The following is a 25,623-nucleotide window of genomic DNA, read 5'->3' as shown; positions in this document are numbered from 1 at the left end:
GTGTTTTTTTCGTCAGTGCAACATTAAAAAGGAGATACTAGTTAATGTCCAATCTGCCATGGACGTAAGTATTAATTTGCCTTGCCGTCCCAAATCGGCACCGAATGTTTTAGAAGTATTATAAAAACTTCAAATATGAACTGAGAATTTTTTTTCAAAAGTCTCTACAATGTTTCCAAAAAGGTTTTTAAAACATTTGAAGCGACAGCTGCTCTTTTTTGACTGTGAAACTCCTTTTAATCACTTACACGTTAATTTATATAATTGTTGCCTTACCTATTTACATAAAAATTAACGTCTGAGGAATCTAAATGGGATTGACAGTCTAAAAAAGCAGTAAATAAAAACTACGATCTTTTCTTTCAGACAATTAAAAATTGCATTTTATTGGTTGCCCAGATTTTTTTTTGCATTTATTGCAAATTTAAAAAATTCCCACCTGCAAATCATGTATGCTGCCATTACCGAATTCTCTAAACCTCAATTGGCGCGTAAAATCTGTCAAACAATAAACACTCGCCAACCAAACCATTGTGGTAATATTTTGCTCACCAATTCAATCTTCCATTTTTTCCCCACTGACCGCTATAGCTCGCAAAAGTAGTAGATTTATGTTAAAAACAGTTTAAACCTATAGTGCGGCGCACCCAAAGTATACAGATTCATCGGAGAAACGGCACATCGATAAAAGTCAACTCTGTCCCCGTACATCCCCACCCTCTTTGTTTACATTCGGCGAGGCTTACGGAAAACTCAAGTTTCCATACCTACACAGACCCAAGTCGTTAGCAACCAAAACTTCCACGGCCACCAGTTGGTGTACAACACATTGGTAACAGTAATTAAAGCCTCATTTTCTTCGACAATCCGCGAACGCATCCGCAAATAACGAAAGTTGTGTTGTAATTTATCAATTTTTCTCGTTAAACTTGTATCATTGAGCGCGGCGCGTACGTCACAATGTGCCGCCGATGAGTGAAAATACGGTGAATCAATACGTGGTGTATACATTGCCCCGAAATCGTTGAGATAATGCATCGGCGCCCCGAGTGAACATAGACAGCGACAATGAGCATGAGAACGAGCGATAAACGTAGAGAGCAGGTATGGTATTATTACATAGTCGACTCTTGATGCGTTCACCGTATATGTCCCTCAACGTTACACCTCTCGTTACAGAATAACTGATAACACTCTCGGATTACCCACTGACACGTGTATAATAATAATAAACCGCTCGAGCCCGATTTTCACTCAATCTCACTTCTGAAGTTACACGCGCCGTCTTACGCACTTGTACCCAGCAAGTCTGACTAACGTCAATATGGCATCCCGTTGGATCTTTGCTATTGTTGTTGTGCTCTCTATTCTGGTAAGTCCTTTGTTTTAATTTTATCACTGTGGACAATCAAATATTCGTTTTTTTTTGGTTTTTTTTGGTTTTTTTTGTTCAATTTTGCAGAATTCCGATGGGCTGTACTTGAAGCAAACTGTCCCGACTCATCGAACCAGTAAGTGTTATATTTACATTTGGTTGTTTTTTTTTTCTCCCCCCAACGGTTCGGTAACGAAATTTTATACGATCAAGGCGAGGACAACAGCCCGAAAATGGTCCAACTGAGTCCAGCGGGATACAAGCACTTGATGGCATCGCTGTTTGGAAAATCATCCTCCAAACCGAGACCCGATGTAACGTTCGCTCCGAAGCCCCCGTCGGGCGTGGAACGGAGCGAGGATGAAGCCCCGACCGAGTTGGAACCAAGAGCGGACGATCCAGAATTGGAGTACGAGGAAAAAACGGATCATCCGGTGAATTCGACTCTGGAGCCGATCATGGGCGCGGATTGCGACGACCAGACGTTATGCGAAGCGAGTTCGGTGATAAATTATCCCGACGAGGTTGTCCAGTCCGCGTTGAGGAAGAACAGACACCTCATGCTCATGCCTGCCAATGACATTGTGAGTTTTTGCTTTTTTTTTTTTTTCCACCTATACACATGTCAAAAATTTCTCACAATGTTGTGTTTACCTTACACAGATTCGCAGCGGCATGAGCTTGCAAGCTTTTACCGATAATCCGGATGAGATTTCGCTGTGCAATAAAATCGTAAGTTACATGAACTATTTAGCTTGGAATATACGTATCAAACAATTTCATTAATGATATCAATTGTGTTTCAGGAGAGAATCGTGTACCCGCGCGCGGCGAAAAATATTTACAACAAATGGCAGTTTGTGATTAACACCAAGTACTTTAGACAGGGAATAAGAGTCGAGCTATGCACGTAAGTTATGTTTTTTTTTTTTATTCATGACCATTTAAAAACACGTGGTCGTATGGATATTGGGCATAACATTGTTTTTTTTTTTTTTGTTTTTTTTTTGTTGCAGTGACACGGAAAGTCCATGCAGATTTCTCGATTCATTACCGGTGGGTTACAAATCCAAATGTCGACAAAACTTCATCTACAGACAACTACTGACGTTGAACGGTGCAAATTTAGAGATGGTAGCTCACCGAGTTCCCGTCAGCTGTAGTTGTTACTGCAGTGCTTCGCGAGGAAAAAAATAATTATGAAGAAAAAAAATTTTTTTTTGTTAATATGTAAATATAAATATAAATTGTAGAGAATAAGAATAATAGAAACTGCAGGCAATATGCAGTTGTATTCGCTCCGAACGTAATATGAATTTTCGTACATATAGCTCTTACGTTTATGTAGTAAGTTTTGTAAATATCTTTTTTGTGCAAAGAAATTGTTAATTATGTTACGATGATTTTTAACGCAGAACAACTCTGTTCAAATGTAATCCCACGATGAACTATCAAAAAGATTAATAAATTAATTTTTTTCGCACAAAAACAAAGTGGACACGTTTCTGTTTTGTACCACATTACGTATAATTTTCCATATCTTTTTAAGAAATTATAAATGCGTTTGCAATTTATTTTTTGTAATACGAAGGTCGGAAGGTACGAATAGAAACTTCCTGCGCCTCCTAGCGTTGATCGATTGAACGTTGTATCGTGCCGATTAGCCGATAACGATAAATCCTACACCTAACATGTGTAAATGTGTTAGCTATCCGTTCATTTCGTGTTAAAGTGTTTTTCATATAAACATTACGAGGTATGTTTTCGTACGTTTAACAAACAAATAAATCAGATAAGAAAAGTTCACTGTTAACTTTCGTATTTTTCAATGACATCATCACCACGTCTTATCCATACGCTCGTCGAGAAAAGAATTAATTTATACAAGAGAGATTTAACAACGCGTCGATTAAACAAATCACGTGACGCGAATAAATCAACCTGAACCTCGAACCGGCACGTATATAAATATAGACCTTTGATAGGCCGCAACATATACACTTTAACGCCTGCTCCTCCCACACTGTCAGTTGTTTGTCACTCGTCGTGTGGCCAACATGTACGAAAATCTGTTCAAGAGCCCGTTGCAGCGTGTATTTGTTTACGGCACATTGAAACGCGGCGAGCCGAATCATAGTTTATTGACCAGTGCGGAAAAGGGTTACTCGAAGTTTTTGGGCCTCGGAAAAACGCTGCTCAAGTATCCTTTGGTTATCGCTACGAAGTACAACATTCCGTTTCTGCTGAAGAGGCCGGGAGTCGGTAATGTGAGTTTTTTCTTCTTTTACGGATAATAAGTATGTACAAGCAGCTTTTAAGTACAAGTAACTTTGGTTCCTTCGATGTTGCGGTTAATGTAGAGCAAATTGTGGCGCGGTCATACAGAGAACGCAGCTTTTTTTTAAAACATCAATCCACTTGCACGACTTTAAAATAGCCTGAAGTAATTTACAATTTTTAATTGTGGACACTTGTGTGTTTCGGTGAATCTTCATTTAAAAAATCTTCTAACGAAGAGACTGACTAATTTCACCATTTTTAGCAAATAATTGGAGAAGTTTATGATGTGGACTCAAAGATGTTGAAGAGCTTGGACGAATTGGAAGAACACCCGAATTTTTACGTTCGAACTGAGGAAGACGTCTTGCTCGCATCGGAAAACGGTCTCAAAAAGGGGGCGAATTTCGAAGATGTAAGTTTTTTCATGTCATTATTTACTTCACATTTTGATGCTTCTGCTAATCAAATACAAAATGGATCTTAAATCCTTTTGTTTGTTTATAAATGGTATTATAAAATATTGCATCATATTAAAAATTTTGTGGTATGATAAAATTTTCTTTCATTTTTCTCGTAGATTGGGTCACAAACAAAAACATGGATTTACATACTGCCTAGTTTTCGTGAATCACTACTAGAGCTACCCATGTACTCGTCTTACAGCAACGAAGGAAGTCACGGTCTTAAATACCACGAAAGGTATCTGCGAGATCCATCTTTTAACCATCGATGTGAAGTGTCGGCATCAATATAATTTTCAATATTAAAAATCTCAATCAAATTCGCACAAAAATTCAGTGTCGTTTTTCTTATTCAAGTAATGAAACTCATCAATCGAAATCATAAACCAAACATAGCTTGAGTTATTAAATACATTTTTTTTTTTAGTGATTCTGAATATGTGAAACCTGAGGATGTACAATAAGACAGAAACAAAAAATACTGAACGAGAACGTTTTAATGTAAAATATTGGGTTGTAAATAGACGAATAAAAAGACTAAGTTTACACTTGTTTTTTTACCCTTTTATTTATTTATTTTTTTTATTATTATTAAGATGTTAAGTTGTCGTCGTATGTACTACTCACGATTCGTAAAAACGCATACATATAATCGATCTCCCTTTATCAAAGTGGCAATTTTTATTTTTTAAATTTTTTCTTTCAACTCGTAAGTGTGGCGTTAAAATTACGAACCCCGCTCTGTAACAAAAGGCGCATCTTGCAACACACAAACTTTTTTATTTTTGTTCAATATTAGTATACTCATTGTATACAACATTTGTATAATTAGTAGTTCGACAGTTCTTAGCGCGTTGACCACGTCGAGTAAATAATTTACAAACTATAATATGACAACGACTTGAGGAAGGACTCGGTAAAAAAAATTTATCTAAAACTCACTAAAGGATATATATATATATATCGAATGTTATATCGTCTATCCGATAAAAAAGAGTAAATGTGCTGTATAGACGTATGTAACTCTTTTTTATGAGATAACAATTAGTTTAATTTAAACATTGAGAAGTCATACAAAAGTTTGCGAAAAAATCTTAGCAAAACCCGTCCGCTCGTAAATGCACAGCGACAATCTCGTTGCAAAAAAGTCGGATAAGTATCATTGCATGAAATCCACATTTGAAATAATACGTACTTGAACAATTTGCTCATTTTGTTCTTTCTTTCCTTTATTTTTGTTTTTTATTTCGTTTAACTCTATACAGTTGCTTTTTTGCTCGAGATGATCCCAATGAGGCACTATACGCGCACAAAGATTTACAATGTTGAAATGCTTGTGTATCAGGCAGTTCTTCAACAAACTTGATTTTTTTCTTAGGAATTTACAAATAATCACAATTTTTTTCATCTTGCACTGTACAAAAACTCATTTCGGCTACCTAATCAGAAACTTAACCCTCACTTAGCACCTCAACAGTTCTTTTTTTCTTTTCCTAATCATCCTTCCTCTTCTTTACTTGCTCCTGTTTCTCCTTACTGTGAATGAAGAAAAAAAACAAAGGTACTAACCTAACAAACATAATCAAACAAGCATCAACAAAAGCATACACACGTTACTTTTTCTTTTTTATATATGTATATATATATAAATTGTCCTTATATTTTCATCATTTTCGTCAGCACTTCTCTTTCCTTCGACAATGATAATAATATTGTTTGCTTTTACTTTGACTTTTAAACACTGTTTGCGTTAACGGCACCGCTCCGAAGCCCAGCCTCGGAATCTCGCTGTAATTCAAGATGATAGAATATTTTTTACAGAGATTTTTTATTACTTAACTATTAAAGACTTTTGCTTTCGTTGACAAATGCAATGACTTCGCTCTTTTTTTAGATATAATTTCGTGAGCGACATATCGCACAAACGTAAATAGATTTCTTCTAAGTATATACTTTTATTTATCAAAACTCGCGACATATTTTGATACGATTTGTAATAGTACTAGCAATTTTCTCACCGACTTTCGAGAGAAAATTGAAAACATCCAACGATTGAGTAGCGAATTTTCAAAAAGAGAGTTAAAGAAAAAAAATTGTCAATAAATATATGTATATGTATGCACAAACGGTATGCAATTATTTAGCCTAAAAGTATGTGTCTATGGCGCAGCTGGGCCACGAAACGGAGCGAGGCGGTAACGTATATGGTTATCGATCGATTAGACGGTATTTGTTGCTTTCAGCTTTGATCTTGCGATAGCGCCCCGTATTTGTTTCCTAACGACAATTTAGGAGCTTGGTCCTGAGCTTCTGGCGTATTGTAAGTTCGAGTGCCCCCTCGATTACGAACTTCTTCAAAATTTCCTTCATCCTTTTTCCTAAATAAAGAGAAAAAACTAATGTTATTATTTGTCCAATAATGATTTCACAATAGAATTTGATTAGATTTCATGCAAAACATAAACAAATGTTTACAGTCGTAAGACTTGACAATTATTCGTACAATGACTTACTTTTTGCCCCATACTCCAGCCACATCGTTTGTTGCAGGCTTGGCATTTAATGTTGGGAAGTATTCTTCACTGTTGATGTCAGGAGCTACATTCTTTGCTCTGTGGCGACGCAGTGGAGCATCGGGTTGTGGGTTCCTGAGGCCTGGTGGTCTGTAAACACCACCAACTACCTTGGAAGATTGTTGTGCTGGTTCGGGTTCTGGTGCTGGAGGTGGTGGATTATCAGTCTTTTTCCATGGACCAGAATTCTTATTGAGCTCTCCTGACTCCTGATCGGAAGCGTTTTCTCCAGTTCCTCTATCATCATCGACGTCTCGGTCATTTGTCTCGCTCACAGTGAGGTTTCCAATTTTCAGACCCGAGTAATCCTTCTTTTCCTCCTTGAATTCCTTCCACTCGTCTTCCTCCTAAAATCACATATTTTTGTTCTCATGTGGTAAATCTTATGAAAACAATACGTTAATAAGACATCAACGAAAGAAGAAATTGCCCAACGAGGAGTAGAGTTTCAACTAGACATTAGAATATTTTGCAAAAAAAACTAGGAGAGCAAAGGCCTCAAGGATGTGCAAAGCAGTATGCACGTAACAGCTGCCAATCCGGGGGGGCGAGCCGCCTCGGACTACTCCCGGACAGTCCGACAACATAAATAATCCGCAGTAGCGAGAGCCATGCGTTACATAATTCCCGGCTTTCCCCCGGACTGGTTAACCGTTCCTCAGCTTGGAGGAATTCTTCCTTGGAACAAATGATCGAACCTGGAGGTGTGGTGCTAGAAAAGGAGCGCACACGAAAGAAGTTCTTGCAAAGCAAACGAATCGAGGGGGAAAGGAGGAGTGACGTTTGCTAGAGTATAATGCAAACATGGCAGCGGCGTACTTTTCACGTGGACTATGGATGAGGGAGAGCCCCAAAGAGGTGCGAAGAGTTTGGAACTCTTTGGGGGTTAAACGCACACGGGGAGGTTGGTAAGTGTGCGTAAACCGTATACCTGTGGGTGAGTAGCAGCCTTACCCTTACCTCGATCTGCTGATTGTCGTCGTTGCCTTCGGAATTTTCCGGCTTCTCTTTGGGCTTGGGCTTCTCGAGGGTCTTCTTGCCAGTCTCCTCAAGCTTGCGAGCTATCTCATCGGTCGTCGTGAACTTTTTTCCCTTTGCTTTTTTGCGATCTTTTTTCGCAAAGAAATCGTCCAGGTCTGCCATGGTTGCTTTGTTGCTATTTACTACCTGCTACTGCTGCTGCTGTACTCGTGGACTCACTTAACCTGCTGCTGCTGTGCTGCGGCGCGCCGTCGTCGTGTCTCGCACGCGCACGTCGTACAATGTTAACTAAGTAACACTAGAACTGCCCCGTAAAGGAAGGTAGTAAGCTGAGTAAGTACGGTAAAAAGGCACTCCTTGATTTGTCCCGGCTATTCCTTGCCTTGCGCTCAAGATGCTAAAGCACGACACGACACGAGGCCGCCGTGAACGAGAGCTGCAAGCTATACAAGCAGATAGTCCGGGAGCCAGGGTACTTTTCGTAGCCGATGGAGGTCCATGGTTGCACCAAAGTTTTTTTTATGTATTTTGATGCGCTGAATCCGATTTTCGAAGGTGCTTGGCTGTAAAGTTGGCCGATTAATTGTTATAAACATTTTTTACAAACAAATAAGAAATTTTCATTTTTTTGACATAAAAAAATTTTTTTTAGATTCATTGGCCAATTTTAAGACAAAAAGTATTCTTGTCATTTTTTCGTAAAACCCTTCGTTTACAAGTAAAAAATTCACGAAGTTTCGAAAAACAGGGTTTTTCACGAAATTCGACCATACGTTGCACATTCATTAATGCATATTTTTTAATCCAACACGGCTTAAAACTTTCGTATAATATAGTACTACAATAATATGGAATGAGCAATGTATGATTTGAATTGGATTTTTATCTAGCAATGCCTCATCGTTAGGTCTATTGCGCGCTTACGCGGTAAGTACGTACTGGAGACCACGCATGAGAGTTCATTATGTTTATTTATAAAGAGCTGCATTTAAACTTTCTTCCAATATTTTCACTCCTTATTTAAATGTCTAAGGATGCACATCATAAAAATTGTTAGGTAGCATATTGTTAAACAATTTGTTTAAACAAAAATTTTTTTTATTTTTGAAAAAAAATTTTTTTTATTTATCTATCATGTTTTTAGCAACAAGAATCTAATAAATGCATAAATAATTCCCAATAACCCAAATATTTGCGTTATCTACAATTTGTACATTTTACAACATGAAGCATTTAGGTGACATATTAACTTAAATTAACTGAATTCTTAGTCTCAGTTTATCATTTGCATTGCATAAACTTGTTTTACTATACTTACCCTTTTTCCTTTTTCCAAACCAAGCCCCGCTAGATGGCATCGCAAACGTAGCTATATAATCCGGCTGGTATAGGGCTGGTCATTGTGGAATCTACTCAAGATAACATACGTGTAACCAACACATGGTAAGGATTTGTATGGTAATTGTTAAAAATTAGTACTAGTTTTCGACACGGCTACATTTGTCATTGTGGCAGCTGCTTCTCTCTCAACTCTCAATCCCTTCTGCTCTCCAACACAAATATACACAAGCAGAAGCCTCCGTATAACTGTCTTCTGAACGTCGTTTCTCTCGGCGAGCTCTCGTTTCAGTCTGTCTTCGGCTTTATCCGAACCAATAGTCATATAAAAACACGACGCGCTGCAATTAAGTACATTATCATCTCGCATTTTTTATAGGGCTCGTCCCCTCGTCCTTCTCCTCTCCTGTTTTGCGGGATAATTTTTATAGCTGCAACTGTCTAACAAGTTCTTGTACCTATCTATTGTTCGAAAGAATAAGCCTTAGAGAGCAAGTGTGTCAGCCGTTGACAAATTAGGGCCAACAAACAAAAAAAGAACACCAGTACACATAGGTATATCTAGACAAAAATCGGCTTTTCCGAGGAGGTGGTTTTAATGTGCGGCTCGACGAGTGTTTATAACCTGAAGCAATTGAACCATCAAAGTTCCGTGGCACTGGCGAAGGCTATAGTCCAGGTAAACGGCCAGCACCAGCTGAAGCAGCAGCTTTGCAAAAATGAAGCTCACCCAGAGGTGCCTCGGCAACATGGTCAAGATGCTCGACTTTTACTCCCAGTTCAACCCTTCGCCCCTCTCGATCAAGCAGTTTATCGATTTTGGTAAGTCCTTGCTTCTCCTCCTCCTCCTCCTCCTCGACCTTTCGTCGCTCCAGGTGACGATTTTCATTGCACACATTACAATCACCTTTAATTTCTTTAATTTAATTTAATTTTTTTCTTTGATTCTAATATAGCGATCTGTACGTGTATCTAAACAATAGCATTGATTGTTGTTTTATTTAAAAAATTTCGTCCCCTCCATCCCTTGACGAAACTGTTATTGGCGTTGACGAAACCTTGACCAAAACAAGAGGATTTTCTCTATACCTGTACAGGTGATTCACTCCACTTTCTCCGCCAACTCACGCCTTACACAGTTTAGTGAAAAGACAACTACAAGGTTACGGATTTTCTCTTTCCCTAGGGTGTGATTTTCGATAAGTCAAGTTTTCACTTTCGAAACTTCTCATAGATAGGTGAAAATACAAATTCATTTCATGAGTAGGATTCCTTTACTGGAAAAGTTATGGTGGTTAATAAAAGAGTTTTGAAACACCATAAATATACCCTAGACAATGAAACTGTAGATCTTTATTTTTTCGCATCGTAAAGTAGTTACGAAAAAAAAAGTGTCACAAATACATACTGTATACGTAATAACATTACTGTAGTCTCTGCGCGAGATACTTACCTATATACATTATCAAGATAAGTACGTACAGAAGGTCCTTATCGATTATTATGTAGTGGTACGGAAAGTGGCGCATCATTGGATATCAAAATAGCGAGGTTCAGTCTTGTAATGTACAACATGACATGTTAGAGGAAGGAAATTGCAAAGTTTTTTCTTGTTTCGCGAAGAATTTTTTTTTGTAGCGTGTGTAGGTAGTTGAGATCGATTTTTTAAAAACAAAAATACTCAATGTTGCATAATTTAAAATGATGAAATCGTTTGAGTTACTTACAGCTAATATTTTTAAACACTTATATATGTATAACATATTTTTTTATTCGTTGGGTGTGATTGGTTTGTTCGGCGGGCTTTGCAAAAAACCAAATTCACCTAGTTGTAATAATATTTAAATAAGTTGACTATGTAAAAACAATGTAAAAAACATTTACACAAAGTGGATATTACATAGGTAAAGTATGGTACGTACGTTTGCGAAGACGAAAAAGTGAGGGGAAAATTGTAAGCATGATATGGTTTTATTTTTGTTAAAAAAATAAATAAAATAAAGAAAATCACGTAGATGGTCGTGTGAGTAAATTTATAAACTTTCTATTGCGCAATTGTTATGCGGAACAAATTAATCGCGGTATCACGTTGAAGCCGTACCGACGAATTATTTATCTCGTAGACATAAATACGAGCACCCGATTAGAAAAAAAAAAAAATTCACCTCTTTATTTACTTAATTCTCATAGCCACGTGGCTTTCACTTGATAACTCGAATTTTTTTTTTTTTTTTTTTTTTTTTTTATTAACTAGTAAATCTAACTAAAAAATTTGCCAGACGCAAAAAAAAAGATTTTGGGTTCGTTTTTTTCAGTTTTTTTTATCAATCTTTATAAAAATCAAATGAAAACTTGTGAAATACGCTTTGCTCTGTTTTCGAGACGTCGGGGAAAATTAAAAAAACAAATACACTCAGGTTTCATTGTAGAGTCCACTGGTCGTAAGCTTCGTAACGTATAGTGCATTACGAAATAAAACTGGCTACCTGAAAAAGTCAGTTGCGCAGATGTTATGATGTTACCCTATACACCAGGTATGATTTCATCGTCACAAACGATACTCCGCAACGTCACTTGCGCACGTGCGTAAATTTCTTCTGTATCACGCCCCTCTGGACCTCTGTATACACACGATGTAAACAATAACGACAACAGCACTGTAGGTGTTGTGTATACATTTGGGGTATCTATTTGAAAATACGGCCCAGACACCGGAAATCCTATATACTTTGCTTTTGTGCGGTCGGTTTTATCTGACGACCTCTCCTTCTACCCTCTCCAAAGAGAAGACGATAACATTTATCAACAATACTCTGAGTAGGTACATTTACCTCATGAAAATCAATGTGTTGTACAGTAAAAATGACCTCACGACTTTATTTGGTAAGTTCCAGTTGCTTATACGTTTCCAACCGTGCAGATGATGGTCGGTAGGTGCAATCTGAGTAAATAAAAATATCGCTGTGGATACCCTTGGACTGAAAAAAAAAAAAAAAACTTTATCGATGATTCTTACGTCCACGAGACTGCACACTCGTTTATATTTTCACACTTAATTCGTATACCTTAAAAAACAAAAAAAGAGCCTTCAGATAACAATGTGAAAAAAAAAAATTGAACAACATCATCAGATTGTCCACGTCACTGAATCATTGTGTACTTGAACAAAATATCGTGCCACAAAATATTCTGGAATCTAACGAAGCTCGCGTCTCTCCTCCTAGCGATACATCTCCCGGCAAGCTATGCATGTCTAATTACTTGAGGCTTTTTTTTGCGCAGACGGCAAAAACACTTCCATAAATTCAATGCTGCGGCGGGAGTTTACGTAACCGTTACTTGAAACCCGCCGCCGCTCCGTACGAACAAAGGTAAACTCGCGGAAATCGCGCCGTGTACGCGTGCACGATCATCCGCTTCGTCTCCGGTTGCTCACAAATAATTAAAAAAAAACCTGCGATCGAGGCTGTCTCTTTCTAATTATTGTGCATCGCGGGATCAAAACATCAACGGGACTGTCAATGTTATCGTACTCGAACGAGTTTATAAACGACAATTCGATTCAGCCATGAGAATGTTTTTCTCTGGTTATCTGTACCGTTGAGAATACTCGCGAGCTTGAGTCTCGAGAGAAATCTAGTAGCATACGAATGCCAGTTGTATGAGTAATATACTTGGTTTTTTTTTTTTTTTTTTTTTTTTTTTTTTTATTTCAGGCCTGTAATTGACACTTTTTTCAATTTTATTAATTACTTTTTTACTCATTCCGATGGAATATGATACTTCACAGGGGGTATGAATATTTTAAATACGTGCTTATTATTTATTTATTTTTTTTTTTTTCGTCAACGATGAAAAATCTTACAAGAACGACCGAAAGAAGAACCACAACATTACTGATAAATGTAGTCTAAGAGTCAATAGATCACAAAAAGAATTCAGCTGTTTACTACTGGTTGCTTCGATTGTTTATATTTTGGAGATATTAAATCGCGGGTTCTCCATTGCGAATAACCTACTTTGTAAATGATTTTTCTTGAAAAAGGTCAGAAAGATACCGCAAAAACGTAAATTTTTTTTCCAAAGTAGAAAAAAAAAACAATAGCTATAGATATTGATGCAGTTGTATCCGCAATCCACTGAAAGTATTTGGTTCATTGCCAAACTATACCATTTCAAAATGTATATTGTATTGAATTTTTGTTGACGATCCAAGTCATCTTTCACGCGTATATACCTGTAAAATAAGTATACGGAGCACGTAATAATCGATACGAGACTCGAGGATCCAACCTCACAACGAAGAACAACAGGAACTACGTTTACTTGGCTTTTATCTCAAATATTACGTCCGAGGGTATGTCTGCCCGAGTTTGTCGAAAACAATGGAAAACGCGATAAATCGCAGCGTATGTGTACTATAATTTACGATGAACATACGGTATCCGCTTAGTCAACGTTCGTTCAATTCTTTGATAAACAAGGCATCGATTATTATTATTATTATTATTATTATTATTATTATTATTATTATTATTATTATTATTATTATTATTATTTATGTCTACGAATTGTTTTTTTAATTCAACTGTTTTTTCCGTCAAGGACATCGAATTGTATTGCTTTTTACTCAGAGACTGACAGTGCGCGTAATGTTTACCGATCGCCTACATACGTATATATAATATATATGTAACGACACGCGCAGATGTTAATCAGGTTTTCGCGTATAAGCACTTGCGCATACGTTTCAATGGATTATTACGACTTGTTTTGTACCTGAAAAACGTGAGTCATCGCGTACAACTATACTCGCGATTAACTTTTGACATGAAAATAATCGAAGCTAACGAACTTTAATGACTACAATAAAAAACCATACCTATACTAATTGATTCTCGTAAAAAGTATGGATACTCTTTTTTCAATGAGTCATTGTCAATTGAATTTTATTTTAAAAAGCTTCGAAAGTCGACAAACAGTAGTACAGCAAACTATACTTGTAAAAAGCGCGCACAAAGCCCAACGACGTACCCATACTTTGTTATTTTTTCTCGACAGTCGGAATCGCAAGACACTCGGAGGCATGGCTTATTAACCCACGGATACGAATGAAGCGAGCCCACAAAAGTCAAGCACCGATTGGCGGAGCGTATATCGGGCCGATAGCAATGCTTTCGAGAATTTTTTCATAAGTACGTATACACTTAAAATACGTATGACTCGAGTCTCTTGGGAGTCTCTTTCTGCGTATGTGATATTCGGCTTATCTAGGAAGGGTGTTCGTATTTTCGTATTTGCCAGAGATAGGATCAAACCGCGGAAACATTGATCAATGAGGTCAACACGTGCGAGTAACTTTTGTTTTTTCGATAACATGAATTTTACTTACTTCATCAAGTGTTTGTCTACGGTATTTTGCAACTTTTGTTCGGAAAAAAATCACATAAATGCAAAATTAACGAAAATAATATGTGTATCTATAATAAATTTTTTTTTATGATTTTTTTTCTTTACCAACACTGAAAGGCTCATTCACTATTTTCCATTACCTATCAGTACATGGTCCTTTTTTATTTTATTCCGTACTCGCCCGTCACCATATTTAATAGATTATGATATCTGATGTGGAGTAAAGTAATAGTTGGTATAATGACTGTGTAAAAATAAAATGGAAAAACCCCATGAAACGGTATAAAAAACCTTATGCTTTGTTATCGATCAATGGGCTTCAAATATATGCGGATGATAATATTGTGTATTAAAAGTTATAAAATATACATCGATTATAAAATTCATCACATTGTTTTAAAGTGTGCTTGAAATATTAATATTTGGATAATCAATTCAACTTCTTGTTGAAATAACAAAAATTTTTTGTATACTTTTTTCTCCAAATAATTTCTTCAAAAAAATTAACTGTGAACAAAATATTATCTACCATCTATTATTTTTGAATATAAATTGTGGATGGATGTAATTGGAATTGGATTGACGTAAAAACCAGATACTGTAGGTTCGTTGACTCTGTAATTAAATTTTTCGTATTTTTACGAAACCTTTCTCGCGTCTGTAAGATAAGTCAAACAGAAACTGTTATGTATTAAATTTATCATTTCAAATTGTGTACGAAAAAAAAAAAAAAAAAAAAATCAATACAAATACACAATAGGTGGTACATAGTTTAGTCTGTAAATATAGATCCCGCAATAACACTTCCGTGTAAGACATGAGGTGTTGAAGAAATGCGTGTAAAAGGCGATGATGTTAGTTTGAGGCACAAAAGTAAAATTAACGTTGCTTATTAAATTTTTTTAAGTACATAATTTTTTTTTTTTTTTTTTAATTTTATTTTACGATCGATTTGAACCTTAAAAAATTTGATTTTAAAAGACACGTAATTTGATTAATTGAAGCTTTTTTAAAAATAAATGCGTGTGCTATTGGTATTTAAAAAGTTTACATGTTTTTTGTGTGTATTACACAACATATAAATAAAATATAGGTCATTGATTCGTAATAATCAACTACGCAACAACTAAACAAGTATAGGTAGCTACGTGATAGTAAAATTTTGTGCGAACCAATTGAATTAGAATTTATTTATTTATTTTTGCCATACTACTTGCATACGTCTACATGCAGTTATTTTAAGAAGTGCATGCGGATACGTTGAGTTTACAGAGTCTTGAATTGCGCACGAATTATTTTTGTCGGTTTTATTGGATATACGCTGCTGGTATGTGTTTTTAGTAGATATCGCTCGTCATCATCACTTTTGATTGACGTCAATAAAATAGATTCTTCGTAGATACATGATTTTTTACGTTTCTTTTCAAATTAAAGTTTAATTTTTTTTATACAGTCACAAATTTTATGCTATATTGGAATGACTATGACAATAATAAAATATATAATATTTTTAAATTACTGTATTTATTAATTAATAGTATTTTATGTAAACAAGAATGATTCATTTTTAGATATTTTTTAAGTAGCAGTTTAACCGACGTGCTATTAGAAGTATTTAATAGAATGTAATGATGTAACGTTGGTAATTTGATTTGTTAATACACGAAACATCAAATAATTTTTTATGAAAATTAAAAGTATATACCCAGAAACACATACAGCTTATACGTATAAATAATTAGTAAAAAAATTCTCCGTCATTTTATTTTTTTAAATTATTTACCAATAATTAGAGAGTCACCTAAACAATTGACTGTAACTGGCAATCATAAGAACCATACCATTTATTTATTTGGATTTTTTTTTTTATTTTTTCATAATTTTATATCATTAAAGAATTATCCGTATCACTCCATCAACTGCACAATTTCACGCGAAGGTCGCACGTGTAGTCTGCATTATACTTTTTAATGACAATTACAAGCTTTTCCATTAAATGCATTAAATGTGCGTTCCCAATAACAATGACGACGACGCCGATGGCTGATACATTTACACATGACTATGAAAAAAAAAAAAAAAAAAAAAAAAAAAAAGATTAAAATACTGAGAGACCTTTTGACCACGCCATACAATTCAGAGCACAATATGGCCTCTTCTGCTAAACGGAAAAAAATAATTATGTTATTCTAAAACCACAACGCATTCGAGAATAGAAAGTAGTCTCTATATTCGATCGATTTATATCTTCTGGAAACCATAACTCGCAATTTATCTCTGCAAGGATTACGCAACAACCTTCCAACGTTATTGCCATTTAATTAAAAAAAAAAAAAAAAAAAAACAATATTGATAGTCGTAAGGGAATAAAAGCACTTTGAAAATTGATTGAAAATTGTGTAGTGATCCAAAAATAAAAATAAACACTTGGATAAATTAATCATCCAATCCTTCGTCATTTGACGGCTGGTTTCGTTTCTCTTCTGTACTCCCTTGTTCTCTTCGCGCAGATAACTACTAGATTAGCTGTCCTCTGTACTTTATTCAAGATGCATGTGCACACGAATGTGCTTTCTATATATACGTCTCACTCGTGTACGTACTCCATTTTGTCCATCGTTTCAATTTGTTCATCAACGAAGTTATTTTCTGAGCTGTGATAGAAATATCTGTATACATTCTGTCATAACATTTCCGCATTATGAGAGGCATGTTGTATGGTTTGCGGTTTTCTTGATTTCGCACACGAAAAAAAAATTAAGTGTTAACACAATCAACTCGTTACGACGACAAACAGATAAGAACGTAATTTTGAATTTAAGTCTATTTATCAACCTAATGTTAATTATTTCTATCAGTATACATATTCGTATTGTAAAATATTTCTCTTTTAATTGTCTAATCACCTAAACTTACATTTATAAACATTCCAAAGATTTTAATTATAAATAAAATATCTGGTGTAAAGTTTAAACATCACTGTTTTATCACGAAAGAGCAATCATTATTTTTTAAATCTATTTAAATAAAAAATTAGGTGATACGTTTTAATGAAAATTATTTTTTCGTAAAGTAAACAATATTAGAAAAATTATTACTCAAGCCAAACAAGATTAACTTAATTTGCTTTTTTTAATAAAATGTATAAATTACCACTTACACGTGTAATAAGTATAGTTATTTCGTATTATATTTATACGTCTTGAAAAAAAATTTAATAAAATAAAATAAAAATACATGTACACTTCCAGATTAATAAATTTAAAGTATTAACGTGATTTAAGTTTGTAATTATTATACATTTCCATGTTCATACAATTGAATTTCTATTGTAAATTCTTAAAATTGTTACAAAATCGACGAACCGCACATTTGTACAGTTTTTGTACAGTTCGAATTTTTTTATTAGAAAACTGTATTTTAAGGTGATTCAGAGCCTCGGATTTTAAATATAAAGAAATGTCACCGCTAAAAATGAAATTAAACATACGCAGATACGACGTGGTATATTAGTTTTAGTGATACATTCATATGCATTTATTTTTCATTTTTATAAAATAAGTTTACATCGAGGATTAAAGCTAAATTATTTTTTATCACTTACAACTAATTGGAGCAAATTGTGGAAAATAGTATCGTTGTAACCCTTGTGTATGATGTAAAAAAAAAAAAGAAAAGATGATAAACTTGTACTCGAATCGAATTTTCCCCATTTCAGGACTTAGTGCATGCCAGAGAAAGTCTTTCATTTTCCTGAGAAAAGAACTTCCTGTTCGCCTGGCTAATATCATGAAGGAGATCCATCTTTTGCCGGAGAACCTCCTACGCATGCCTAGCGTTGGAATTGTAAATAATTTGTACGCCACTTCTTTCGAAGAGATTATACGCTTTGAAAAGGCCGACGTTAGCGAGAGCACCTTGGACAGGTGAGTTGGTAATGTTTATTTACATTCTTCCTTTTTAAATGTCAAAAAAATCACGCGCACACGAATTTTCGATTACAGATTTTGCGAGGCTCTAGTTAAAATTAGAAACCGACACACTGACGTAGTTCAGACAATGGCTCAGGGAGTCCTAGAGTTGAAAGAATCTCACGACGTGGACGCGCAAACGGAGAACAGCATCCAATATTTTCTCGACAGATTTTACATGTCTCGGATCTCGATAAGAATGCTCATTAATCAGCACAGTAAGTAACATTCACGCCGTTAACTGAATTTGTTTTTCTCTGTTACGTAATAAAATTGAAAGTACAAACATTTTGAATTATTTTTGTTTTTATTTTAGCGTAGGAATTTTTTTCTTTTTAAAACATTTATTGCAGCGGTTGTTAAAAAATAAAAATAAAATTTCCGTCTATCTTTCGTGCACGAGTCAGTAATTGACTGTACTGTACACTCTAGCACGTAGGGCACGTAAAGTATATTGGTTTCAATTGAATGATGAGCAAATACAAGTGCGGAACTGTTGAGTCTATTAAACTAAATGAGCGAGTGATTGCGCAACTTTTCCGACTCGATTTTCACTCGAAACTTGCAAATTTTTTCTGTACCATAAAAAAAAAAATTCATTATTTACTTGACGCTCAAAAATTATTGGTATGTTTTTATAAATTGTACCGAAATTCATAACGTCAAAAAATAAAAAAATAAAAAAACTCATTTGCAGTAACGATAAAAAATATCCAAGCAACGTATGATAGTAACTGCGATACTATTGTTTTCGATGCATTCTTATCAAACAAATAAAACGAACGGCTCAAATTATTTTGAAGAAGTGCCAAAAAAAAAAAAAAAAATATTTAAAAATTCGTTTGGTTTTTAATTTGTTCCAGCATTGTTGTTTGGTGGCGTACTGAACGACAACAACATGCAAATCGGTTGCATCGATCCGAGCTGTAACGTCATCGGAGTCATCAAAGATGCCTACGAGAACGCCCGCTTCCTCTGCGACCAGTACTACATGGCCAGTCCTGACCTCGTGGTCAACCAACACAATGGCAAGTCTGCTTTTAAATAAAGCCATGCGTTGATTGCGATAATTAGTATTCCTTTTGTCAAAATGTTGTTTAGCATGACCTGAAAAAAAAGAGACCATCCATTCTAAAAAATGTATACTATTCAGGTTTCTGAATGATATTTAAACGTGTGGAGACCACAGCTATTAATTATCGTTGAATTTTTTTCATCTACGACTGCGGTTTTTATAGAATCTACGTTTTTTTGTCTTGTAGATCCTGGTGATGTAAAGATAGTTTACGTGCCTAGTCATTTGTATCACATGCTTTTCGAGCTGTTTAAAAACAGTATGCGAGCGGTGATGGAGCATTGCGGTTCCGATGCCGATAACTACCCGCCATTGGTGGTCACTGTTGTTCGTGGTAAAGAAGACGTATGCGTGAAGGTACGTTTTCTCAAACATATTTTCATAGTATAAAACAAGATATAAAAAATTTAAACAACATTTAATTTCCAGATGTCCGATTTGGGTGGTGGTATTCCCCGTTCACAGATAGATCACTTGTTTAAGTACATGTACAGCACAGCACCCCAGCCCAGTAAGTCTGACGCTCACACGGTGCCACTTGCTGGGTATGGCTACGGTCTTCCATTGTCGCGATTGTATGCGCGATATTTTCATGGCGATTTGGTTTTGCTCAGTTGTGAAGGCTACGGCACAGACGCTGTCATTTATTTGAAGGTAATTTTATTTTGTTGAAGCGTTGATTTACTTATTTATTTATATATTTTGTAACTTTTCTGCAATTGATAAATTTGTGTATTTTTAGGCTCTGTCGAACGAAGCTAACGAATTACTTCCAATATACAACAAAACCTCATCAAAGTTTTACAAAACTCCTCTGCCAGTTGCCGACTGGAGTAGCCAATGCGGAAACAGCATGGCAACTAGACAAATGAACATGAGCCCAAATCAGGGTCATAGGCTACCGAACGGCCTAAAAGCAAGCCAGTGCTAGCGAAGCGCCATTGATCTTGTTGATCATTGACTGACTGATACGTATTTAATCCATGCATGTGTTAGAAATTTTTTATATTCTATTATTCGGAGTTTTTAATATATAATTCTCCTGGTTTATGTCACAGCATTGAAATTTCACGAGTATAACGATTCGTTGTACATGCTTTTATTCTACTTTTATCGACTGAACTTCTTTTTTGAAAAATTGAATTTCAGCTCAGTAAATCATGTTATTTTCTACCTTGTACATCCAAAACATACCACTATTTTTCATTTATAAAAATTCACGATGATTTGAAATTTTCATATAATTTAAATATATTTCAAAGTAAAATGTAATGTCGTTATTTTCAAGTAAGTGTTAGTAGCTATTTTGTGTTAACTGTTGGTATTATCGCCGACGAAAAATCATTGTCATTGTTCTTGTAATTTAAGAAAGATGAAACCACTTGCGATTGGTGGATTATAACAAACATGTAATAATTAATCACTGTGATTGTAAGATGTTTATTCATGTTGAAAAATGCTGTCTGCAACCTTGCATAGGTAATTTTATGTAAATTATCTGTTTTGATGATTGATTTATACATGTATAAGAGAATACAATTTTATTTTTTACTTTTATTAATTATAACAATGCATCTTTTTATTTCACATTTAATAGATAAAAAACAATAAGAAAACAAATTTCCCTCAGCAAGATTTTACAACTTATTTTAGTATTTATATGTTCTAATTTATTAATTTATATTTATTTGCTTATCTAATCAAATCTGCATAAAAATTCTTCAAACCCTTAGAAAAATCTAAGTTCTTATGAAATAACTCGAATTTACTCATGTCCTTTCACTTACTGCAGATTATTGCACTATTTATTGTCCCAGTTTTTGTTAAATATTTAATTTAGTTAAAAACATACAATCATTTCGTTTATTTATTGAGAGTTTAAAATTGCTTTTATAAATATATGGCAGCGATCTTCAATAAATAAAAATCATTATTTTACTACAGTATCAAGTACATTTTTAGGGGTTATTTTGCCTAACGTACATCATAAAAATTAATTAGACTGATCGGAAATTCGACAAAACATCGTGATTCGTTAATTAATTTTTTGCACTATACAAAACTTTTACAAAATAATTTAGCACAAAATTTAACTATATTAAAGTGATGGAATCGTTAAAAGTATTCTGACAGAATATGCGTACTAAATAGACATTTAAAATAAACTATCGCTCTGGAAGCGATTATTGACGATTAAAAATAATTTTAGCTTTAAAAATTAAACACGTACTTCTTATGATGTAAATCCAAGCGTATCGTTTCGGATTACTGACAACTGATACACAATTATCAGAAAAGTAAAAAAATTGTGACACGCTGAGATGAAAGCGTTACTTACCGATTTATCATAATGCGCACTTTCTTAGTGTTCACGTAGTCTATAATTATATAGATCTGTTCCTAAACGAAATAACAAAAATCACAAAATCATATGTATGTTTAGTGAATTATATTTTTACGTAAGTTCAATAAATATTTTTTTTTTACACAAAATGTTCTTCGTGCTTAATGTGTAAATGTACGATTTCTCTATTTATATCCAAACTTATAATTAAATTACAAATCGATACATAAACAAAAATGTTTTTTATAATTTGATACATAGCTTCTCCGAAAAATCTTCGACAAAATTAGATTGCGCCTTACTTAATACTGTTTTATTTCCTTCTTCATACCGATTGCTACCTCAGAACTTCTCGTTTTTTTTTTTTTTTTTTTTTTTTTGTTTTTTTTTACTTTTATTTCAAATATATTTCGAATTTCAATGAAGTGTCATTATTGGTAAATTAGTTCTGTAAACAAAGAACGTTGTTTAAAATATGCTTGACTATAAACACATACTCTATTGTTATTTCTAAAAAATAGCTCTTATATATACTAATGTGTTTCTATACTATACTGATAAAGTCTACTCAAGAAATGTAGATACACCTGAGGCCCAAACACAGATAAAAAAGATAAGCCACCATAACAACAAGTGTAAACGGTGATAAACTTCAACGCTGGCTTATCGCATTGCACTTACCTTTCGTATAATATAGTTTATATTTTTGCTCAGTAGTCGTAAGCATATTTTTAAGTTAGAAGAAACAAAAATATACTTATAAAAGTATATTGGTATTTTTCTTTATGTTTCGTGTAAATAAAATTAATAAAAATACAACAGAGTATTGACAAAGCATTAATATTAACAGTTGATATTCAATGACGTCAGAATCTCTTTCGCAAAAGGTATTTTTTTATTTTATGACTTTTAATGCAAATAAGATCAAACTACTTATTCGTTTTATAAGTTGTATGAAACTAAAAATTTATTAACATCAATTGTCTAATGAGCATGCAGTTATTTTTTTATTTATTTCAAACACATATTTGAGTTATTTTCTAACCTCCAATTAACTTCAATGAACACGAATCACATAATTTTAATTTTCTTTTTGACATTTTTTCCGAATTAAGATGTGTCTTTTTAGACGTGTGTAACTGTGTACATGCATATACATACATATATTATATACACACAACTGCTGTAACAGCAAGCTCACACTTTCCAACTTGTTTTAATCCAATGATAAAATATAGATACCTTATTAATGTTTAGTAGTTAAATTCAGTAAAAAATAAAATGAAAATTCAAAACGTTTTGTTTTTCATGCTTAAAAACAAAAAATACTTTAGTTTTTTAAATACAGTTTATTAGTAGTATGTTAAAACTCACATATTTATGTTGTAGTAGTACTGTATATATTAATACTTGAATGAATATATAATATTTTTAGTGGTTCGACGATTTTGAAAAACACACAACCAAAGGTGATAATGAGAAAATTTTTAATTCATTGGAAACCATTTTAGTACCAAGTGCTTATGACAAAGAAGGTAATGGCTTGTTGCATTACACCGCGAAAACAAACAACAAGTCCATACTGGTTCATTTGTTGTCGGTTGGTTGCGATGTAAACATTCAAAATCAGAAGAGAGAATCGCCCCTTGTGATAGCGATACTTTCCAATAACGCAGAAATCGTAGAAATACTTTTGGACGCGGGAGCCGATCACGTAAATACCAATTTTTATGGTAACTTTGGCCCACTGCATTTTGCCGCCGAGAGGGGCTACGCCGAAATTATCAAACTACTTTTGAAAGCCGGAGCGGACGTGAAAGCTGTCAATGTCGGACGACGTACGGCTTTGCATATGGCAATTGCAACAGAATACAGTACAGTAGTTTTTCAAATTCTTATTATCCTTATATTCATTTATAGCCGTAGATCATAATAAACTTTCAATTTTAATTGTGGACAAATTTTTGTTAGGGATGATTATGAACTATTATTAAAAATCAATTTCATAATTTTCACAACTTTTTTACGTGTATAGAGTATACTTCATAGTGGGAAAAATCGATATTAGCAAACAACAAAATTGTGTACTTCTTTTGAGTAATTTTAACGGTCACTGCATGATATATGCCCTTTAAAGTGACGAGTTAATTCAAAGTCATCAAGAAACGTTTTCCTACGTCATTCTCATGTCATCGATGAATTTTCATTCCCAGAGGATGACTCGACTTGCCGCTCGGAGGCCGTCAGGGCGCTGATCCACGCCGGTTCGGATGTGAACGCGAAAGACGATTCAGACGAGACTCCGCTTCACTGCGCCGTCAATTACGACCGAAGCGACGTTCTGGAACTGCTGTTGGACGCGGGTGCTGACATCCAAGTGCCGGATTGCCCATGTCCACCTTTACACCTAGCGATAGAGAGGAACAAGCCACATTTGGCCAAACGACTCGTCGAAGTTGGCACCAACGTCAACAACTGGAGGGACCAAGAGGCCAGGACATTTCTACACTTGGCCGTGGCTTCGGCGAAGCCCGCGATGGTGAAACTTCTTTTGGAGGCCGGAGCCTCCGTCGACGTCTGCGACAAAGACGATCTCGATCCGCTCTGTTACGGATTAAAGACGCGCAGCGCTGACCTGAACAAACAGATGTCCTCGAGGTTCAACAAAGGCCGGCACGACGACTGCGACCACGACATTGAAACTCTTTACCCCAACCTTGTAAGTGTTCATTTTAATTTTGATTTGTGGATGGTTGTTTTTTTATCAAATGTCCCGATCTCCCGTAGCTTCACGATCAGACGGAGTGCACGAGGTTGCTGCTGAAACACGGGAAAAACATCAACCGAGTGAACAAGAGAGGCCTGACAGCTCTGCTCGTAGCTGTCCAGGACTGCAATCACAGCGACGTGGTGCGTTTTTTGTTGGAGAACGGGGCAACTTTCGACCCCAACCACCCGATCGTACGGGACGTCATATTGAGCGAAAACGGTTCCTCGGTTCCTTACCTCCTGTTGCGACACGCGGCTCTGTTCGAAGCGCAAAATCCAAAGGGTGGATCATTGAACTTCGAGGTCAGAAGAGCTTTGAACGGGTATCGGTTGGGGAAGCATCGCGAGAAGTGTAAGCAGGAGTTGGAGTCGATGAAAAACTCGTGGATCTACGGCTCAGTTTCGTTTTTCAGTGTACTCCTTCGGGACAAAGATATCGGACCGTACGTCCGAGACGAGCAGCTCGACAAGGCCTTCGTGAAGCAGTTTGCCGAGAAGAAATTTCCAATTTATTGCGATTTGTTGGTGGAAAGGTTCGACAGGTTGATGGAGATGCGAAGGGGCAACGCGAATAATAATTGTACTGTTATGTGAAAAATTTTTACTTTACATTTTTTTTTGTGTATCATAAGATTCATTAAATTGTTGTTACTTTTATTCTTTAAGCAAAGTTTTTCCTTTTTTTATCGTTATCAATATTCTTAACTGTATGGCATAAGTTGAATTACAAGTGGAAATGAAACTAAATGATCACAGTGTCATTTTAAAATTAGATCACTCGAAAAACCCTTTAATTTTTGTTTTTGAAAAATATTTCAACGGAAAAGAGGCGAATGATTCACCTTAACCACAAGGATCTAACAACGGATCCTTAATTCTTGACCTATTATTGATCAAGGCACGTGGCCCTAACTTCAAGCACCAGGTCATAATACCGGATTTTTTAATTCGGAGATTGAAAAAGCTTTGGAAGAACGTTATTTAGTATAAAACGAAAGGACAAAAATATCGATCACGAGCAGCTCAACAAGGCTTTCGTGAAGC

The 25,623-nt window shown here is 35.1% G+C and overlaps 5 protein-coding genes across 11 annotated transcripts; 4 read left to right on the top strand and 1 right to left on the bottom strand.

The window, feature by feature from the left end:
• Positions 1-540: 540 nt before the first annotated feature.
• On the top strand, positions 541-2,847 carry LOC106641950 (uncharacterized). The gene is made up of 7 exons (XM_014356545.2): positions 541-1,104; positions 1,180-1,372; positions 1,463-1,511; positions 1,589-1,959; positions 2,039-2,107; positions 2,182-2,285; positions 2,392-2,847. The coding sequence occupies exons 2-7, from the start codon at positions 1,325-1,327 to the stop codon at positions 2,570-2,572; spliced, it is 822 nt and encodes a 273-aa protein (XP_014212031.2). The 5' UTR covers positions 541-1,104; positions 1,180-1,324; the 3' UTR covers positions 2,573-2,847.
• Positions 2,848-3,133: 286 nt separating this feature from the next.
• Positions 3,134-4,636, top strand: LOC106641932 (putative gamma-glutamylcyclotransferase CG2811). Of its 3 annotated transcripts, none has more exons than XM_014356517.2 (4): positions 3,134-3,642; positions 3,918-4,067; positions 4,233-4,354; positions 4,544-4,635. In XM_014356517.2, the coding sequence occupies exons 1-4, from the start codon at positions 3,433-3,435 to the stop codon at positions 4,578-4,580; spliced, it is 519 nt and encodes a 172-aa protein (XP_014212003.2). In that variant the 5' UTR covers positions 3,134-3,432; the 3' UTR covers positions 4,581-4,635. The 3 variants fall into 3 exon arrangements, 2 of the variants coding, with proteins under 2 accessions (XP_014212003.2, XP_014212002.2); XR_016292950.1 differs by having other exon boundaries at positions 3,135-3,642; positions 4,233-4,472; positions 4,544-4,603; XM_014356516.2 differs by having other exon boundaries at positions 3,135-3,642; positions 4,233-4,636.
• A 506-nt stretch (positions 4,637-5,142) lies between these two features.
• Positions 5,143-8,119, bottom strand: LOC106641933 (protein CDV3 homolog). Of its 2 annotated transcripts, none has more exons than XM_089591256.1 (3): positions 7,644-8,119; positions 6,630-7,033; positions 5,143-6,494 (listed from the first exon to the last, which is right to left on the bottom strand). In XM_089591256.1, exons 1-3 carry the CDS (start codon positions 7,830-7,832, stop codon positions 6,356-6,358), a joined length of 732 nt encoding a protein of 243 aa, XP_089447382.1. In that variant the 5' UTR covers positions 7,833-8,119; the 3' UTR covers positions 5,143-6,355. The 2 variants fall into 2 exon arrangements, with proteins under 2 accessions (XP_089447382.1, XP_014212004.1); XM_014356518.2 differs by having other exon boundaries at positions 6,630-7,036; positions 7,650-8,115.
• A 1,138-nt stretch (positions 8,120-9,257) lies between these two features.
• On the top strand, positions 9,258-22,158 carry Pdk (pyruvate dehydrogenase kinase). Of its 3 annotated transcripts, none has more exons than XM_014356599.3 (7): positions 9,258-9,830; positions 18,139-18,346; positions 18,425-18,609; positions 19,255-19,419; positions 19,654-19,823; positions 19,896-20,120; positions 20,209-22,158. In XM_014356599.3, the coding sequence occupies exons 1-7, from the start codon at positions 9,728-9,730 to the stop codon at positions 20,395-20,397; spliced, it is 1,245 nt and encodes a 414-aa protein (XP_014212085.2). In that variant the 5' UTR covers positions 9,258-9,727; the 3' UTR covers positions 20,398-22,158. The 3 variants fall into 3 exon arrangements, with proteins under 3 accessions (XP_014212085.2, XP_089447419.1, XP_089447420.1); XM_089591293.1 differs by having other exon boundaries at positions 19,630-19,823; XM_089591294.1 differs by having other exon boundaries at positions 19,255-19,424; positions 19,647-19,823.
• A 403-nt stretch (positions 22,159-22,561) lies between these two features.
• LOC106641924 (uncharacterized) lies at positions 22,562-25,307 on the top strand. Of its 2 annotated transcripts, XM_089591303.1 has the most exons (5): positions 22,562-22,697; positions 23,246-23,684; positions 24,024-24,529; positions 24,598-24,931; positions 24,993-25,143. In XM_089591303.1, the coding sequence occupies exons 1-5, from the start codon at positions 22,671-22,673 to the stop codon at positions 25,058-25,060; spliced, it is 1,374 nt and encodes a 457-aa protein (XP_089447429.1). In that variant the 5' UTR covers positions 22,562-22,670; the 3' UTR covers positions 25,061-25,143. The 2 variants fall into 2 exon arrangements, with proteins under 2 accessions (XP_089447429.1, XP_089447428.1); XM_089591302.1 differs by having other exon boundaries at positions 22,564-22,697; positions 24,598-25,307.
• The last annotated feature ends 316 nt before the right edge of the window (positions 25,308-25,623 follow it).

The sequence above is a fragment of the Copidosoma floridanum genome, unplaced genomic scaffold (assembly GCF_036245765.1).
Source record: "Copidosoma floridanum isolate Cflo_tuat_1 unplaced genomic scaffold, Cflo_Japanese_pri ptg000013l, whole genome shotgun sequence".
NCBI lineage: Eukaryota > Metazoa > Arthropoda > Insecta > Hymenoptera > Encyrtidae > Copidosoma > Copidosoma floridanum.
This window is presented reverse-complemented; position numbering and strand designations above follow the sequence as displayed.

Excerpts from the sequence above, each read along its gene's own strand:
- LOC106641950 (XM_014356545.2), top strand. The coding sequence starts at position 1,325 with ATGGCATCCCGTTGGATCTTTGCTATTGTTGTTGTGCTCTCTATTCTG. Across the intron at positions 1,373-1,462 it reads TTGTTGTGCTCTCTATTCTG|AATTCCGATGGGCTGTACTT; the intron begins GTAAGTCCTTTG and ends TCAATTTTGCAG. Across the intron at positions 1,960-2,038 it reads TCATGCCTGCCAATGACATT|ATTCGCAGCGGCATGAGCTT; the intron begins GTGAGTTTTTGC and ends TACCTTACACAG.
- LOC106641932 (XM_014356516.2), top strand. The coding sequence starts at position 3,433 with ATGTACGAAAATCTGTTCAAGAGCCCGTTGCAGCGTGTATTTGTTTAC. Across the intron at positions 3,643-3,917 it reads AGAGGCCGGGAGTCGGTAAT|CAAATAATTGGAGAAGTTTA; the intron begins GTGAGTTTTTTC and ends CACCATTTTTAG. Across the intron at positions 4,068-4,232 it reads AGGGGGCGAATTTCGAAGAT|ATTGGGTCACAAACAAAAAC; the intron begins GTAAGTTTTTTC and ends TTTTTCTCGTAG.
- LOC106641933 (XM_089591256.1), bottom strand. The coding sequence starts at position 7,832 with ATGGCAGACCTGGACGATTTCTTTGCGAAAAAAGATCGCAAAAAAGCA. Across the intron at positions 7,034-7,643 it reads ATCAGCAGATCGAGGTAAGG|GAAGACGAGTGGAAGGAATT; the intron begins GTAAGGCTGCTA and ends TGATTTTAGGAG. Across the intron at positions 6,495-6,629 it reads GCTGGAGTATGGGGCAAAAA|GAAAAAGGATGAAGGAAATT; the intron begins GTAAGTCATTGT and ends CTCTTTATTTAG.
- Pdk (XM_089591293.1), top strand. The coding sequence starts at position 9,728 with ATGAAGCTCACCCAGAGGTGCCTCGGCAACATGGTCAAGATGCTCGAC. Across the intron at positions 9,831-18,138 it reads CAAGCAGTTTATCGATTTTG|GACTTAGTGCATGCCAGAGA; the intron begins GTAAGTCCTTGC and ends TCCCCATTTCAG. Across the intron at positions 20,121-20,208 it reads ACGCTGTCATTTATTTGAAG|GCTCTGTCGAACGAAGCTAA; the intron begins GTAATTTTATTT and ends GTGTATTTTTAG.
- LOC106641924 (XM_089591302.1), top strand. The coding sequence starts at position 22,671 with ATGACGTCAGAATCTCTTTCGCAAAAG. Across the intron at positions 23,685-24,023 it reads GGCAATTGCAACAGAATACA|AGGATGACTCGACTTGCCGC; the intron begins GTACAGTAGTTT and ends TTTCATTCCCAG. Across the intron at positions 24,530-24,597 it reads AAACTCTTTACCCCAACCTT|CTTCACGATCAGACGGAGTG; the intron begins GTAAGTGTTCAT and ends GATCTCCCGTAG.